The sequence below is a fragment of the Ochotona princeps genome, chromosome 7 (assembly GCF_030435755.1).
Source record: "Ochotona princeps isolate mOchPri1 chromosome 7, mOchPri1.hap1, whole genome shotgun sequence".
NCBI lineage: Eukaryota > Metazoa > Chordata > Mammalia > Lagomorpha > Ochotonidae > Ochotona > Ochotona princeps.
In genome coordinates, this window is record NC_080838.1 from 56,496,198 (window position 1) to 56,515,699 (window position 19,502).

Here is a 19,502-nt window from a genome sequence, read left to right on the forward strand (position 1 = left end):
AATTCAATCAAGATTCTTCCCTTGCAAACAGATGCTAAGCACATAGTTCAGCTGCTCATTGTCCAGATGGAATGTACAGCTTCTTGGGGAGACTATTTAGCTGCGATCAACCCCTGGTGGTTTTAATATTTCTCTAGTTATGAATCACTGCCAGTCTCACCACTCCCAGTTCGATGAGGTCGTTGTAGAGTTCACTGGTTGACACTGTCCATCTTAGAGTCTTCATTCGCCCGGTTTTCACTGCCAACATATATCTGAGATGGTTGATTGACCCGTTCTGTCCTCTGTCTTTTCTTGGCTAGGGTTCTGAGTCCAGCTGGTCATCGCCACAATCAGCTTGTAGGTGCAATTCCTGGGCTGATTTGTTTTCGGACTGGAGTTGCTCTGGAACCAGTGGGTGTTGCAGACTAGGTTGATTCTGCCTAGCACGTACTCGGCACTTGTGTCAGCCAGTGGGGGCTGCGGCCTAGTCGGGGCGACCCACAATAACCCCCACCAGGCCCGCCCCCCTAACCTGGTTTGCCTGTGTGTATAGCAGACTAGTCCAGTCTGTCCCACATCCAGGAGGGGCAGTCCCCTATATCCTTTCGAGCTCTCACCTTAAAGTGGTGTCCATAAAGTCTGCTTGTGGCATTTTGTGCTTTCTCTGATCCTACCCAAATTCCCCCATCTCTTGCCACTGGTCAGTTCAAAATCTACCCTCACATTTGGAGATCTGATATATAACAGCACTCTCATTCCAGTAACAGGGACCAAACTCAATAGTCCCTTCCTACTATTGAGCAACAAGTCACTGTTAATTGAATGGTTTCAAAAAATAAATATTTGCTGTCCCACAAATTGCATGGATCAGGAGTCCAGGGACCACTCAGCTGGGTCCGCTGCTGGTATCTTCCCAGAGCTGCAATCAAGGAGGCAGCAAGGGCCACACTTCCATTCAGATGGGGAGAGCCTGGAGTAGACTCTGCTTCTGGGTTCATTCGGATTGTTGGCATAATCCATTTGCTTGCAGTTGCATGACTAGGGACCCAGGCTTCCTACTACTGGGTGCTGAAAGTAGAGGTCAGTTGAGGCCCCCATAGTTCCCTGCCAAGTGGCCTTCTGACAACTTAGGAGCTTATCTCAAGGCTGACAGGAGATCACTCCAGTCTGCTGAGCCCAAATCTCTTGTACTATAGTCACAAAAGTGACATTTCCCCATCATTAAATTCCAAGCTACAGGTTCTGCCTCACAACAAGGGAGGGATTTACACAAGAGTATGATTCATTCAGAGGCATATTAGGGTGTGTTTCACACAAACAGGCTAGTAGGCTGAATGAAGCCACCCAAAGAAGCAGGTGTTCATCCCTAGGACCTATAACTATTAGTTTATTTGGGATGGGGGAGAGTCTTTTGACATGAGTAAAATAGAAGTCTTGATAAGAGGATTACTCTGGATTCTCTGGGTGCGCAGAAGAGGCTATCACACATATCCTTGTACAAGTAAGGCCGAAGGAGGTTGGACAAGTACACAGAAACCACATGTCACAAAGCAGCAGGTTGAGCTTTGAAGGCCCTAGTCTTGACCAGAGATTGGGAAAGCAGCCAAAAGCAGAGTGCTAGCAGTGAGCACCTGCTGGGAGAGCGAAGGACAGATCCTCTCAGGAGTTTCCATCAGGAGCAGAGCAGCCCACCCTAGACCTTGGGTTTGATGGTACTGATTACTCTTACAACTGCCAGGACTGATGTATATTGCTTTAAGCCACCCAGGTGATGGTAATTTTTTTTTAAAGATTTATTTATTTTATTACAAAGTCAGATATACAGAGAGGAGAAGAGACAGAGAGGAAGATCTTCCATCCGATGATTCACTCCCCAAGTGAGCCACAACGTCAGGTGCTGTGCCGATCCAAAGCCAGGAACTAGGAACCTCTTCTGGGTCTTCCACACGGTGCAGGGTCCTAAAGCCCTGAGCTGTCCTTGACTGCTTTCCCATGCCACAAGCAGGGAGCTGGATGGGAAGTGGAGCTGCCGGGATTAGAACCAGCACTCATATGGGATCCCGGGGCTTTCAAGGCGAGGACTTTAGCTGCCAGGCCACGGTGCTGGTCCCTAGGTGATGGTAATTTGTCATGGCAGCCGTAACAAATACAAATGTTATTAATTCATGGTTAGGTTTTGCTTTTTTTGCCTATTTCATTGGTTGCTCAATAAGCTGAAGAATTCTTCATTAAGTGATTAATAGCATAGGTGTGTTTGTGTTTTCTAACTTGGGTCTTTTTTTTTCTAATTATTCTATTTTAATGATTAGTGAGAGTTGTTAGCCCTGCGTAATTATTGATCTTACATTCAATATGTGTTATTGAAGAAGAAATTTATCTTTTTGCTATCTGTAGCTTGTCTTTTTTGTCTTGTTAATGATATGTTTTGTATTGTGATTTATTTTCAAGTTCCTTTATTACAGAAAACTGTAATCACATCCTAAAGAATAGACAATAATGTTGTCTTCCATGTTCTTATCACTTGGCTTCAACAATTGACAGTATTTTTCTAAGAGGTGTTCACTTTTTTCCTTTAAGATATGTTTTGTTCTTCTATCTAAGAAATCTTTAGTTCCTGTGTTGGTATTATTTGTGCATATGAATTTCTGTTATCACACTCATTCTTTCCTACTTTTATATAAATGTGGTATGTGACAATCTTTAATATTAGAAGCATTACCAACATTACTGTCAATGCAACTTCTTGCTGAATAACCTGTAATTTTCTTATTCAGTGTGAACACATTAGGAACTCATTAGTTGAATCCAAAGAACATGATGTATATTATCATAGAGTTTGTTGAAAATCCCATGTGTCCTCATAAGAAGATTAATCATTCAGAGAAATATCAAAATATGAGTCAGTTAAACTGATTTTGTTTAACTACATAATTCATCTTATTTTCTTCTTTCTTCTAGTGTGTCTCCTGGACTTGAAGGCATGAAGGAACAGGACCTCTGCAATAAGATACTGGCTAAAATCCTGGAAAATTATAGTGCCCTATTTGAAGTGGAATGTATAGACCAAGATGATTGGAAGTATGAAAACCTGACAAAGCTTATCGTTGTTAAAGTAAGTTATTTAGAGATTTAATTTTCAGTATTGCTGTAGGTTTGATTGGAAGATTCTACTTATATCACTTTTTGTCCTAAAACATCCGTGTGGATATAACTTCCAAATTATTATTCCTGTTTGTGTCAGTTCTTCTGCAATTGTTTCCTCTCTCAAAGGTTTATTAAGTTGAAAATCTTCTGGGTTGTAAAGAACTGTGTTTTTATTTTTCCATGTTGCTATAAAACCATTTTCTAATATAAACCATTTTCCAGTATAACTATTTTACATTTTATTTTTTAGAATCTGAAAGTATTTGAGGGCTGTGCTCTGCTCAGTGGAGTGCCCCACCTTTTTATAGCAGTTTGATATTACGATAGGAGTCCCTGTCTGGGTCACGCTTAAGAGAGCCAGCTTCTGACAGGATTGGAGATGCCTGGAGGGTACATTTGGAAGCTCAGCCTCAGATTCTGAGTTTCATATATTAGGCCATGGTAACTGTCGTCTTAAAGATGCCCAAAAGATTCCTTGGCAACACTATATACATAATTTTATATATTGATAATTACGGCATATCCTTTACACATTAGGTAAACACATGTTGGTCTCTGTAGACACATAATTAAAAGTCAGAGGATAAACATCCTCCAGATGTTGGAAAGAAGAAAGGCATATTGCAATAAATCATAATGGAGCTGATGTGAGAAGCTTCCTCTGAAAGTTTCCCGTGACTTATCAAATTCACAGACCACGCTGTTCAGTTGTTGTCATGGCAATGAAGGATGAAGCCAGAGACACTTAGTTTAGCTATGTGAAAGTGTTTTCATTTTTTCTTCCATGATTTCCATGGGCCCATGATTGTGGAGGAATGAAAGATAATGGTGTCAGATAGCATCCTAACAGAGTAGGATAATAAGACATTCTAGGTTTTTTATAAACTAGCATTTGCATTGTTGATACAGCAGTCTCTCAGGAAATGCACATTGTCCCTCATAGAGAACTGAAGGGAATGCAGGGACCATGCCAATCCAGAAGAGACTTGAAAAGGAAATTTGAGATCTAGGAGAACAAAGTTCGGGTAAAATGGTAGAGTGAGACAAGTGGAGACTCTCAGGTATAACTAAAATTGAGAGTAAGATAGTGATTGGAAAAAAAAGTGTTATTGTTTAAAATGCAAATAATAATATTAATCATAATAATAATATAAGAAGAAGAAGAAAAGCCCACTTGAGTGTTGCTACAAAAAATCAGAGCAATTTTTAAATAGGATGTATTTCCTGTAAGTTTGCATCTCTGGTGCCCATAGTTCTTTCCAGAGATACCTTTTTAAATATTGTTTTAGCTAAATTTCTGATGAACATTTTTAACCTTTTTGTTAGTGCAGATAAGATAAAAAGATAACTTAAACATGACAAAAGTAGATAAATATGATCTTTCAGGCATAACAGATGTGCTGAGGTGCAGATAACTGCTGGGTTAGGTCAACAGGAGATTATACAAGAATGCTTTTAAGAGTTCATGAACAACGCAATTAAAATATAATAATAGAACAGAACAGTGTGAAACAAGCATGAATTTTTTCATATATAATTTTTCATGAAGTGTCTAGAGACTCCCTTAGTTACATGGATTTCAAAAAAGGAATTTTGTGCCAAAATAAAAATACCTTTTAAATTGTATTTTCCATGAATATTTTAAAGTACTCTTGTATTTACTTTGCAACTAGAGTAAAATAAAGTAATAACTGTTGAGCTCCAGTGGTACAGAATGAACTCTGCTTGAAATCCCTTGAGAATTGAAGCCTGGTGGAAAACATAGCATGAAAAGATAAGGGATGCAAACTAATAATGCTGTGGGCACCAAAAATAGGTGTCTTCATGAGGTAAGGAATGTAATTGCTGCTTTCCTGACGCAATGTCAAATCTGACCTGAAGACAAATAAATGTCAAAATTGGAAACCATGTGTCTGTATTCTAAAGATTTATTTATTTTTATTGAAAAGGCAGATTTACAGAGAGAAAGACTGATTGAAAGGGAAAGCTCTTCCATCCACTGGTTCACTCTCCAAGTGGCCACAACGGTCAGAGTTGTATCAGTCCAAATCTAGAAGCCAAGAGCTTCTTTCAGATCTCCTACATGGGTGCAGATTCCCAAGACTTTGGGCGATCCTCCATTGCTTTACCAGACCATAAGTAGAAAGTTGGATTAAAAGCAGAGCAGCTGAGGCACAAACTGGCACTCGTATGGGATCCTGGAACATATATGGCGAGGATTTAGCCACTGAGCTATTGTGCAGGGCCCTGTGTCTGTTTTCTTTCTTTTTTTTTTTTTTAAAGATTTATTTATTTTTTGTTTTATTGCAAAGTCAGATATATAGAGAGGAGGAGAGACAGAGAGGAAGATCTTCCATCCGATGGTTCACTCCCCAAGTGAGCCGCAACGGCTGGTGCTATGCCGATCCAAAGCTGGGAACCAGGAACTTCTTCCAGGTCTCCCACGTGGTGCAGGGTCCCAAAGCTTTGGGCTGTCCTCGACTGCTTTCCCATGCCAGAAGCAGAGAGCTGGATGGGAAGTGGAGCTGCTGGGTTTAGAACCTGCACCCATATGGGATACCGGGTTGTTCAAGGTGAACACTTTAGCTGCTAGGCCACGGTACCGGGCCCCTGTGTCTGTATTCTAAAAGCCTCATTCTGTTTAAACCTGTCTTGTTCTTAGTCTTCTCTCTGAAAAGGCAGAGTGGAACATGAAAATGCAATTCTCTATGCTTCTGCACTTCATTATAAACAATAGGGAAAGTATAGAGGTCATTCTACAAGAATATGCCAGTGAAAGTTTCAAGTTCATGACAGTAGGAGGAGATTATATTACCACCATCCAATAAAGAAACCTGGACAGTGCTTAGAAAGAAAAATTTTTGAGTGTTTATTTAATGTATTTGAAAGGCAGAATTATATGGGTAGAGGGCAGATATATACACTGGTTCAATCTCCAAATGACCACCAAGATTGGCCCCAGCCAAAGCCAGGAGCCTGGGATTCCATCTGAGTCTACAGTGTGGGTGGTAGCACATCTTGGGATGCTTTCCCTGGTGCGTTAGCAGCAAGTTGGATTGGAAGTGGAGCAGGCCCAGGCATGAGCTTAACTTGTTGTATTATGATGTTGGCCTCAAGAAAGCAAGACATTTTTTAAATTCAAAAGATAATAAAAACATTAGAAACCGAAAGGAAGCTACATTTCAAAGGCATTTTAAAAGTTCACTGTAAAATCATAAACATATGATAAAAGAAAAAAGGGAAAACCATTCAGAAAATGTGATGTGTTGACTTTGGTCATTCATTCACGTGAGCTCAGCTTTTACATGGATGGGGACACAGAAAATGGGCACAAAGCAAGTGATAAAGACACAAGAGTGCACAGTTATTACAGCGTTTCAGCCAAGACCCAGATTAACAACTGGACGAGGGTCCAGTGTGGTGGCCTAGTGGCTGAAGTACTTGCCTTGCATGCACTGAGATCCTATATGGCTGCCAGTTCGTTTCCCAGCTACTCCACTTCCCTTCCAGCTCCCAGTTTGTGGCTGAAAAAGCAGTTGAGGATGGCCCAAAGCCCTGGGACCTTGAGTGGGAGACCTGGAAGTTCCTAGCTCTTGGCTCCTGGCTCCTGGCTCCTGGCTTTGAATCTGCTCAGCTCTGAGCATTGCATCCACTTGAGAAATGAATCGATGGTCTGTATTATCCTCTTTCATCAGTGATGGATTTAAAGGTGAGATGTGACACATTTAATAACAAGGAGAAAGAAAGTGTGCTAACAGCAAAGGGCCTGCAGGAATGATTGATTTAAGAGATCAGAGCTGTGGCTACCTCTAGATGGGGTATGGATATTATGGAGTGACTGATGAGGAAGGTGCCAGAAAACTATGAGGTAATAAAAAAAAAATCTGTACCTTAATAGGAAATGTGTTAGACCTGTGTACACATTTATTAAAACACATCTATCATCTACTTATGACCTACACATTCTGTTGTATGTAAATTAATAAAATTTCATCTTAAAGAGAGAAAAAGGTAGCTTCTGAATCAAGACCCCAATCTTGGGCCCAGCACAGTAGCCTAGTGGCTAAAGTCTCACCTTGCATATGCTGGGATCCCATATGGGTGCCCATATTTGTGTCCTGGTGGCCCCACTTCCCATCCAACTCTGCTTGTGCCTGCGAAAGCAGTCGAAGACAACACAAAGCCTTAGGACTCTACACCAGCATGGGAGACCCAGAAGAAGCTCTTGGCTCCTGGCTTTGGACTGACTGAGCTCCGACCATTGTGGCCACTTGTGGAGTGAATCATTGGGTGGAAGATCATCCTGTCTTTCCTCTCTGTATATCTGACTTTCCAATAAAAATAAATCTTAAAAAAATAGGATCTCCAGTCTTTACATCTTGCTTGTAGATGTTTTCTTGGAAATATAGAATGCTTGAAGAATTTATCACTGAGACCTGGTACAATGGCTGAATTGGTTCATCCACCCCCTGCAAGCACCAGGATCCTATACAGGGCATTTGTTCGTGTCTTTGTTGCTTTACTTCCCATCCAGCTCCCTACATATGGCCTGAGCAAGAAGTAGAGGATGGCCCAAAGCCTTGGGACCCTGAACTCATATTGGAGACCCCAAAGAGGCTCCTGGCTTCTGACTTTGGATCAGCTCAGCTCTGGTCATTGTGGCCATTTGGGGAGTGAACCTGAAGATGGAGGATCTTTCTCTCTGTCTCTGTCTCTCTTTCTCTGTAAATCTGCCTTTATAGTAGAAGTAAAATAAATCTTTAAAAACATATATTAGTGGGCTTGGCAGCGTGGCCTAGTGGCTAAGGTCCTCGCCTTGATCCCATATGGCTGCTGGTTCTAATCCCGGCAGCTCCACTTCCTCTCTATCTCTCCTCCTCTCAGTGTATCTGACTTTGTAATAAAAATAAAATAAATATTTAAAAAAAAACATATATTAGTAACACACTGAGGTTGTCTACCATTTAGGAAGTGAAAGTCTGGGTCCCTCAGGCCATCATGTTGCAAACACATCCCTCACTACTACTGGTTGCTTGAGAGAAGTACATGTACTTTAATATAAATTACTTTTAGCAGAATATCCTGTTGGTTGCACTAAATTGGTCACAATCACATTTGATATAACCAGTGTAATTGATAAGTCCTGTACTTAATTTTATAAAATGGTTTGCACTGGACTCTCCATTTAACTGTCACTGATTTTGATGTTTGCAGTAATTTATAGGTAGGATGCCTATGTGCCACATTGTTGGAGTGCCTGCGTACAATGCCTGGCTTCAGCCCCTGATTGCAGCTTCCACCTAAAACAGTTCCTGGGAGGCAGCAGTGTTGGCTCACATAGTTGGATTCCTGTTACCCACATGACCACCTAGGTTTTCCATAGCTACTGCAGGTGTTTAGGAAGTAAACCAGCAGATGGGAGCCCTCTCACTCTCATTTGTTTCTGTCTCAAAAAATAAGTTTTTTTTTAAAGATTTATTCATTTTATTACAGCCAGATATACACAGAGGAGGAGAGACAGAGAGGAAGATCTTCCATCCGATGATTCACTCCCCAAGTGAGCTGCAACGGGCCGGTGAGCGCCGATCCGATGCCGGGAACTAGGAACCTCTTCCAGGTCTCCCACGCGGGTGCAGGGTCCCAATGCATTGGGCCGTCCTCAACTGCTTTCCCAGGCCACAAGCAGGGAGCTGGATGGGAAGTGGAGCTGCTGAGACTAGAACCTGCGCCCATATGGGATCCCGGGTCGTTCAAGGCGAGGACTTTAGCCACTAGGCCACGGTACCGGGCCCTCAAAAATAAGTTTTAAAAAATGGTTAAATTGAAAGCAGTCCCCGGGTTTTAGTTATCTGCTAGCACAGTATGAAATAATGGGTGATGTGATTGCTGATAATATATGACCCCTTGGGAGATGCTCAATTCCTAGCCAAGTCATAGCTCAGTCAGAACAAATATTGTTATTCATTCTTAGGTCTTGCATCTAGAGCTCTTTCCGATACATACTCATAATGTCCAGCTGCTTGGGTTACTACACCTGCCTGTCCCATGAATTATCTCAGCATCTTTCCTTGCCGTTGAAGGTCTAATTCTCAGCTTATATTGTGGAGCTTCATAAATGCTCATCCACTTGCACAATTGCTCCATTGATACAAACCTCTGTTATGTTGCAGTTTAATTTCAACGTAGTGGTATTTGCAGGTAGGTATTTGGGTGCGGTAATTAGATTGTAATGATGTAGTCCTCATGAATTGGATTAATGTGCTTATGAAGTAATTTATTGTCTTTGTACCCTGGGATGATGTACACAGAGGGCCTACACAGAATCCTAGTGGCATACTGAGCTGTGACTTCCAATCTCCTGGTGTAAGTTTCTGTAGTTTATAAGGCATCTACTCTCATACTTTGGTTTGGCAGCCCCGACTGGCTAGGACATTCACTAAAACTTGTTTTTTGTTTTCGTTTTTATTGTCTTAGGATCTCTTAAATCTCTTGTTTCAGATTTAAGGAGGCATGCTGTAATCCCATGTGTTATGATATGGGCCCTTTGTCATATGTAGCCTTCAGAGTTTTGAGCTGTGTTCTTTCTAAACCTCATTTGTTGAGAGTTTTTGTCATGAAAGGATGTTAAATCTTACCAAATGCTTTCTCTTCCTCTTTTGAGAGAATCTGCATCTTCATTCCCTTGATGTGATTTATGATGTTTATTGATTTGCAAATGTTGAGCTACTCTTGCTTTCCTGGACTAAACCCCATTTGATCGTACCGAATGTTCATTTTACTGCAATGTCAGATTCAGTTTGCTGGTATTTTGTTGAGACTTTTTGCATCTGTGTTTATCATGAATGTTACACTGTAGTTTCATTTCCCTGCTGTGTCTTTGGCATTGGTATATGTTACAATGATACAGTGATAATGCTGGCCTCATAAAAAAAAGTGTTTGGCAGAGTTCCATCTGTTTCGATATTTTGGAATGGTTTGAAAGATTTAGAGTTAGCGCCTCCTGAACTGTTTTATAGAATTCAGTTTTAAAGCTATCTGATCCTAACCTTTGCTTTGTTAGGGAGACTTTTTATTAGTGCTATATTAGTTTTATTACTGGGAATGACTCTGTAGTCTCTGTACCTTCTTGATTGAATATTGATAGATTATATAAGTCCTGGAAGTTGCCCATTTATTCCAGGTTTTCATCATTTTTTCATGATCCTTTGTATATCTTTTTTTTAAGATTTATTTTTTATTACAAAGTCAGATATTACAGAGAGGAGAAGAGACAGAGAGGAAGATCTTCCGTCTGATGATTCACTCCCCAAGTGAGCGCAACAGCCGGTGCTGTGCTGATCCGAAGCCGAGAACCAGGAACCTCTGCTGGGTCTCCCACTTGGGTGCAGGGTCCCAAAGCTTTGAGCCATCCTTGGGAGCTGGATGGGAAGTGGAGCTGCTGGGATTAAAACCAGCACCCATATGGGATCCCGGGGTGTTCAAGGCGAGGACTGTAGCCCAGCTACACCATCGTGCCGGACCCTGTCCTTTGTATTTTTGTGGTCACAGTTGTTAAGTTCTGTTTTGCTCTCTCATTTGTTTGCTTGAATTTTCTCTTGGCTTATTTTTTAGTCTGGCTAGAGATTTGTCTATTTTGCTTATCTTAAAAAAAAAAAACAAACTTTTTAGTTTGTAAATCTTTTGCCTTTTTAGTTTCAATATCTCTACTTTGATTATTATTTCATGCATCCTATTAATTTGGTGTAGTTTGTGTTTCCTTTTCTAAGTCCTAGAGGTGCATTGTAATACTGTCTACTTAAAATCTATTTTTAGAATATATATACTTGAGATCTTCCTCCCAATATTTATTTCTCTGTATTTCACAGTTTTAACAGAAAGTATTTTCATTTTCATTGATTTCAAGAGAATTTTTAATATACATCTAAATTTCTTCAGTGACCAATTGTCTTTCATGTTGATCAATTTCAGTGTGATTATTAAGTTTCTATTGTTTTTGTTGTTGATTTCTTGTTTTATTTTCTGATCTGAGAAGAAATATGGTATGGTTTTAGCTTTTAAAAATATATTGAGACTTGATTTGTGACCTGTTATATATGCTACGCTTGAGAAATTCCTTGTGCTAATGAGAAATTTTTTATTCTACAACTTGGATGAATGTGTGTGTGTGTGCGTGTGTGTGTGAGAGAGAGAGAGAGAGAGAGAGAAAGAGAGAGCGCGCGCGCGAGCCATTTCTCCTGTGGCATAGTCCCATCCTCTTGTATCTTTGCTCATTTTCTAGCTGAATGATCTGTCTGCTGGTAATAGTGGAATGTTACTCTTCTCCACTATTAGCATACTGATATCTGTCTTTCCTTTTAGATCTAATAATATTTCCTTTATACATCTGGGTGGCCTTATGTTGGGTGCATAGATATTTATGATTGCTTTAAATCTCTGCTGAATCACTCTTGTCATAAAATGTCCTTGTGTCTTTTAAAGACTTGATTGAACGTCACCTTTATCTGATAGGAGTGTAGATGCTCTGACTGGCTTTTTTCATTTGCATGGTATATCCTTTTACCACCCTCACTTTCAATTTATATGTCTCTACCTATGAAGTGGGTTTCTTTTCTTTTTTTTTTTTTTAAGCAAAAGAATATATTTTGCTTGTTTGTTTGTTTAAAAGGATAAGCTATATACAGAGAGGAGGAGAGAGTGTTCTTTTATCCGTTAGTTCACTTACAGCTCAACAGGGCTGGGCCAGGCTGAAGGCAGGAACCAGAAGCTTTTTCTGCATCTCCTAAGTGAGTGTCAGCAGCCCAAATATTTGTACCGTCCTCTACTGCTTTCTCAAGCATGTTCACAAGGAGTTGGATCAGCAGTGGAACAGCCGTAACTTGATGCGGTGCCATGTGTTGATGTGTTGAACTGGTGCCAACACAGCAGTGTCAGGCCCAAAGTGTGTTTCTAGTAAGTAGTACACATTTCTTTTAAAAATCACTTGATCAAACTATATCTTTTGACTGGGAGACTTAACTGTATTTACATTCTATAAAATTTAGAAAAACTGATGTTTTCAAATTTGTTGAGTAAAATAGCAACGTGAAAGATTTTGGCATACTTTAAAGGCTCCCTTTTTTTTTCTAATAATTTATTTTATTTTTGGTGACTTTTACATAGTTAAGCATACATGCCCATGTGGACCACCTATTAGGGTGCGGAGAGTCAGGGAATTGGGGAAAGTGAATAAAACAACTACCTCCAATCTCCTTTTCTCTTCCTATATCTGGAGAAGGTGGGGAGGAAGGGGAGAAGGCTGCTTCCAGCAGCCCAACCGCATCAGTATCTGGAAGTGGGAGGATGGTCACCTGGTATCATCTCTGGACCGATGTGGAACATGTTCCTGGGGTACTGCTCCAGTGGATAGCAATGAAATCCTATTGATTTTGTTACTCCAAAGATGATGAAATTCTTCCAAGGTCCGTTGACTGGCATAGCCCACCTTGGAGTCTTGATATGCCTGGATACTCGCTGTCCAAACTTGGCCAGGGAACCATCCAATTTGTTCTGTCCTCCATGGTACTAGACATCCTCCACAGGTCTCAGTGAACTGATTGTCACACAGGAGTCAGGTATGGGGTCAACTCTGGTGAGGTTTCTTTGGGGACTCCTGTGTGTGCCAGCTAATGCAGGGTCCGACTGATTCTGTCATCTATATCAAACTACATATACACTGGTGGTTGTAGTTGCCCAGTAAGTTCTGTCCCCAACTCCACATCATATGTAAATCAATGGATGCTGTGGCCCAGCTCGACCCTGCCCACCGCACACTTGGCCCTCACGCACACCAGCAGGAACTGCAACATAGTGAGAGCAACCCTAGATAACTAATACCAGGTCCATCCCAGCCCCAGTTCCTGTGCATGCCGGTGTATGTAGCAAACTGGCACAGTCTGTCTCACATCCCATTCAGCTCTCACATACATCAGTGGGTTTTGGAGCATAGTTCAACCAGACCAATACAACTATCCAGCCCACACTAATGCCACTGGGTGCCACTGCCTGGCCAGCCAGGTCTACCCCAGCCCTGGTTCTCATGTTCACCAGTAGAAGCTGCAGTCCCTCAGAGCGGTGCCCATAATATCCATCCTTGGCCTACTCCCAAGCCTGGATCTTGCATTTAACAGGTGGTTCTGTGGTCTAACCTGATAGGAATTACCCGAGTCCCAACACCTGCTAGCCAATGCTGTGACAGATCCTGACCAACCCACACTTAACACTTGCTCATGCATGCAGCGGCAGATATGGTTGCTTAGCCCTGCCTGGCTCTCTCACCAACCCAGCTGACATGCGGGCCAATAGATTTTGTAGCCCTGCCCAGCCTGGTTTGTTCCCAGTCCCAGCTCTTATGCTCACCAGGAGGAGCTGTGGCCCAGGACAGGGGAGTCATAACTTCCCCCACCCCACCTGACTCGCCTTGTCCCTCATACCCCTCTCTGGGTCTTACATGTGCTGGTGGATGCTGCGACCCAGACTGGCATGTCTTGCCTCACCTCAGCCCAGCTCCTGCTAGTTTGAAGTACTCCTATATTTTAAGGAAGATCCTAGATACTTGAACAGTTGTTACAGTTTTGAAAACAACAGTAATACTGGGGTAACACAGACATATTTTTGACCTAGCTACTCTGCAGGGTTATTGTGAGCATGAATTATATTTCTGTTCCTCTTTCTTGTTATCTGCAGTGGAGGAAAAAATATCTATTGTGGAGCTGAAATTAATTCTTGTGTAAGTATTTCCACAGTAATTTAACTATATGGAAATTTGCAGTATTCTTTTTCCTTTGAATGAAGAGCAGGCTGTGAAGCCATTGGCCGTTTTTAAACAATCTGATCAGGGAGATACTTTAGTAAATAAATTAATAAGCTTAGAGCACAGAGTTCTGGAGTCATAATGAGTAAACCTTATAGTCTTTGTAAGAGGACAAACCACTGAATCTCCTTTGGTCCTGTTTTTTTCAACTGTAAAATGGAAAAAATATACAAGTCATTGCCATTTTGGGGGGTACAATTGAGATAATGACAGCAAGTTTCCAAAGTGTTTAGCTATAAACTAAAGCAATCATTAAGATCACATGATTTAAATGGAATAAGGTTTGATCAAAGAAGAAAAAAACAACGGAAAAGTTAAATTTCCCTTCAGAATATTGCCCATGACTGAAGAGTTATTGCTACTAGACATCTTTTGCTATTCAACATTCTTGTTTTCTCAGTGTGATAAAATTGAGTGACCTTTTGTATTTGGAAGTGCAAGAATCTGCACTGTTTGTGTACAGAAGGGTGTGATTTTGGTGGGAATATATTCAGATTTACTTTTGGAAAATGAATTAAAGTTCCATGTTCTTAAATGGACTTTCCATTTTCAGTTTGATTGTTTTGAAGTATTCTTTTTGTTTACTTTGCCAAGTAAACAGAGAAAGAGAGGGAGAAAGCTCCAATTGCTAGTTTATTCCTAATGTCTAGCATGGCCAGGGTTGCACTTGGCTCATGCTAAGAACCCAGAATTCATTCCAGGTCTCCCACACTGATGGCAGGGACCCAATCACCTAAGCCATCATATTGCTTCTGAGTCTGTTTTATCAGGGGACTGGAGTCAGGCACTGGAGCCTGTAAACAAATCCAAGTACTTCCTTGTAGGACACAGCATCTTAACCACTAAGCTAAATGCCTGCCCTTGAAATACTTAGTTCTTAAAACTTTTACATAAATTACCATGACTTGCATTTAAAAGAGAGAATACCAGGTGTCAGAGGATACAGGATGAGTGCCCATTCAATTATTGAGTGATGGGATGAGTATTTGAAGCCAAATTTTCTGAATTCAGTGTATATTCGACTATCTTTTATTCTGCTTATGCACAAGTTAACACAAGTCTAACATTTCCTTTGCTATTAAAAATTGCATAGAGGTGTGCTTTTGTTGTAGCAGTTAAAATAATGTTTGGGACACATGCTTCCCATTTTAGGTTGTCTGAATTTATATCCCCGATCCACTTCCAATTCCAGCATCCTATTGTAGTATGTTCTAGTAGTCAGTTGGTGATGGCTCAGGTGAATGGGGTCCATGCTACCCGCTGGGAGACCTGGATTGAGTTCCTAGCTTCTGACTTACCGGCTTTGGCCATTGTAGGAATTTGGAAAGTCAATTAGTAATGAGAGCTAGAGTTCTCCCCCTCCCTCTCAAATGGATTCATACATACATACGTACATAAATATTTTAAATTCCGAAGTGCTACTGAAGGTAATAAAACAAAAGCAATCAGCTCATTTAAGTGGAGGAAAAATGGGTTATTTAATTGGCTCTGTGAAAAATGACAAGGATTTCATAAAATACAAAGGAGTGGGAGATGAATGGGGTACTGAAGGATGAAGGATGGGGTACATCCAGGCTGAAGGATGAAACCTAAAGAGAATAATGTTTATGTAATGATAACCAGACCATTATGAGCTGCAGTGTAGGAAGTAGCAATGAAGGACCAAGGACGAATTTTGCTAGTATAGAGTACTATCATTAGGAAAATTCAAATAAAACTACAGTGAGATGTTACCTTGTACCGACTAGAATGGTTATGTTCCAAAACGCAAAAGAGAATAAGCATGAGTTAGAATGAGAAAAAGGAAACTAGTGCACTGTTGATGTCATGTAAAACAACGTGGAGTTCCTCAGAAAATTAAAGTCACAAATGCCATGTGATTCAGCAGCACTACTTCTGAATATCTGTCTGAAAAATTGAAATGAGGAACTCAAAGGGATACTTGCATTCCCATGTTCATTACAGTATTGTTCAAGATAGCCAAGATTTGAAAACAACCTGAATGATCATTGGCTTGTAACAGATAAAGAACATGTGGGTGTGTGTGTGGGGGTGTGTGTGTGAGAGAGAGAGAATATATGAGATGGAATATTGTTTAGCCTTCAAAAAGGGAATTCTTTAGCATATGAAAACACGGGTAAATCTTGAGGACATTATGCTAAGTGGAGTAAGTCCTTCACAAAGTACAGATACTGTATGGTTCCACTTATATGAGGTCTCTGACATGATTGAGCTAATAGAAACAGAGATAAGAATGGTGATTGTCATGACGCTTGGTAGAGGGGAAGGGAAAGTTGCCATATGATGACAAAGTATAAACTTATGCAAGATGTGAATGAGGAGTTGTAAAGATTTTTCTCAATACTATTGTGCTGTTAGCTAACAATACTATTGTACACTTACAAATTTAGCATGTTAAATATTCTTGACACAAAAACAAAATATTCTTACCACAAAAGACAAACAGAAAATAGAATAGGGGTTAGCTCTGAAGTTAGAACTGTGTAAATGGGGGGACCATTAAAGGCTTTAAGAACAAAATGGATTTAACTACAGCTGGACTTCACTTTTTGGAGATTAGGGGAAGTTGGGTTTTTATGTTTTCCTTTGATATGACTCCTAGTTAGCCTCTTTTTTTACTAAGCTGATGAACAGGGCAGCCTGTGTCTATTTCTGTGTAGCTAATTCTGATCAACAGCTACAAATTGATGATGGCTTCCAGTGTATCTAGATAGTGACTCAGTGAGCACCTGGAAAGGAAAGGAAAAAAACATAGGAAAGGAAAAGCCATAACTCTCCAGGAACCCTTAGGGAGTGAGAGGCAAGAGAAACATATCCTGTAATTTTCAGACATCAACCCTGCCAAAATGATCTAATGGACCACTCTACAAACTTCTGTGCAAAGCAGGATGCTCCAGTGTCACTGCCCTGATTGGTGTACCTAGAATACCTCATTAGCATAAATCTAAACCAATCAAGGAAAACTTTCTGCTTTAGAATCATGAATATCTGAGCCATGCAGTTTGGAGCAAGCAGCCCTTTTGCAGTCAGTGACTAAGTGTAGGACACCACTTCCTGCTTGCCCTTGTATTCCATTCTTCCTGGTTACAAGACCAAGAACTTGATAAAGAAGAGACAGGGTAACCCAGAAGGCAGTGGAAGTCTGCAGGAAAACCAGCAGGCTGTGACTCAGAAGTCTACAGCACTTGACAAAACCAGCCGTGAGAACTGTGACACAGAGGGCTGAGACAGACCTGGGCGCTTGGAGCTGCAGGCTCCTCCTACCACATCATCACCAGAAGTCCTGCAGCACATTCACCAGGCTCATTTGAGGACAAGCTTCCTTACCAATATGACAGAACAGGCATGTGGATCCATGTGACTCCTCTGCTACCTCCACTTGCCCTTCATCAGGAGTGAACTTAGATCTCAACAGCATTTTCCAGATTGCACCATGGTTTGGGTATATCTATTAAGGCAAATAACTCTAACTAAAAGAAATTTTGGGCAAACCTCTTAGTGTTGTGACATTTGGAGAAATCAGTGGTTAGCCAACAGTCTGAGAATATATGTGTTGGCATGCCATTCTGGTCCACATTGTTGAATGTGGTAAATAGTTTTCACAGGCAGTGGTGTACAGTTGTAAGCATTGCTTGCTTCAGTTAAGATAGAATTTTCTTCTTTTATTAACTTTTGTTTTTGTAGGGTTTAAGTAAGGAGTATAAGTAACATTTTTTTATGGTTTATTTACTTGCAGGCATAGCATTAGAAAGAAGTAGAGAGTGAGAGTGAAAGAGAGAGAGAGAGAGAAAACCTTCCATACACTTACTTATCTTCCAAATGACCACAACAGCTGGAACTAGGCCAGGTCAAATCCAGGAACTGTAACCTCCACCCTGATCTCCCACATGTGTGTCAGAAGCCAAAGCACATTGTCCATCAACCATTGCCACCCCAAGCACATTAGCAGTAAGGTGGATTAGAAGCAGAGCAGCTGACCTCAACCTGCCTGTGGTATGAGATGTAGGTGGCACAACTCACAGCTTAACCTGCTGTTTCACAGCCCTGGCTTCTAGATTACACTTTCATTTTGACAAATCAGTGGATCAAAGCTGTATTTCTGTTTATCTAGGTTAGGAGAAGCACGTCTTTCAAGTAGGCATCTAACAACTATGGTTTTATTTCTCCAGATGCAGAATAATTTTAGATTTTTCTCTTAGAGGATGATCTAAATCCAGACTTTAGTGAAAACTTACCTCTCTTGTCCCCTCAAGAATTAACCATCGAGATATTTACATATAAAATTCTACAAAAAATAGTATAAAAATATTGGACCAGGGACTCTAAGCTGGGTTCATTAAATCCAAGGGGTTATTAGCTGTTACTATGTGAGCCAAGCTTTCTTCTAATGTCAGGGAATATAATAGTGGACAATATACAAAAATCTCTGCCCTTATGATTATTGTATTCTAATGGGAATGCAATAAACAACAAATAATAAATACTTGAGGAAATATGGATTATGTGAGATGATGATATTTTATGTGAAGCAGGGAAGGGCTGAATAGTAAGCAGGTCATACAGGAGAGTAGTGTTTGATGATTTAAATAGTGTAGTCAAAGTGAGTCATTGGCGAGGAAACAGTAGAAATGTGAAGGAAGTGAGGGGACACAGCATGAAGACATGGTTGGAGGCCAGTGTGGCTGGATTGCAGTGAGTGGGAGGGGGGACATAAAGGGAAATGAGGTCACAGAGGAGGCAGGGGACCAGATCATTGTAAGGACTGTGTCTCTGATGAAGCCATCAGACGATGTGGCATAGAAGAGAGCCTGGATCTAAGACACACATTCAAAAGATTACTCTTGCAGCAGAGCTGCTGAGAGGGACTCACATGTTGGGGGTCCATCACAACAGTCCAGGTAAGAACTAGTGGTGCTTGGACCAGGGGACACTGATAGTTAAGGTGGTGAGAGGCGCTAAGAATGGAAAGTGTATGCAAGAACACAACCCTCAGGTAGACTGAAGAAGTGGGAGCTAAGAGCAGGTGAGCCAGTAGGCGAGGAGATTAGGTACTCTGATGAGGGAGGCAGTGGGAGGTTTGTGTTGGCTGGTTGTTAGAGACTTCTGATTAGGTTTAGGTTGTGTTTATGAGGTGAGTGACTGGAGTAGAGAAAACATGATCATGCAATGGTTACAGGATGGGAAATAAAGATATTGACAGTGTGTCCTTATAAACCCTGAGTCTACCCAGGAAGGTGGAGTGTTTTGAAGAGGACAGAAAGACCCTGAGCCTCTTCTGCCTCATTGCAACTTCACTGTGTATGAATATGATGTTAATATCTAATAGGATTCATGTATAGACTCATATATATGTGCACTCTATATAATAATATAATGTGTTGTTGAGTCCCTAAGAGTATCGTGATTGAAATTACCTATTCCAAATACACATTTTTAGTCAATGTTTCTGTGGTCCATTATATCTTCAGAAATTTTTTTGTCTACAGAATATATGCAGGAAAGGAAT

At 40.8% G+C, this 19,502-nt stretch overlaps 1 protein-coding gene across 1 annotated transcript in view; it reads left to right on the top strand.

The window, feature by feature from the left end:
* FAM13A (family with sequence similarity 13 member A) overlaps positions 1-19,502 on the top strand; it is a 334,054-nt gene that overhangs the window by 107,452 nt on the left and 207,100 nt on the right. Inside the window, exon 5 of the mRNA XM_058667049.1 lies at positions 2,941-3,094. Coding sequence (XP_058523032.1) covers positions 2,941-3,094 — 154 coding nt within the window. The remainder of the gene's footprint in view (positions 1-2,940; positions 3,095-19,502) is intronic.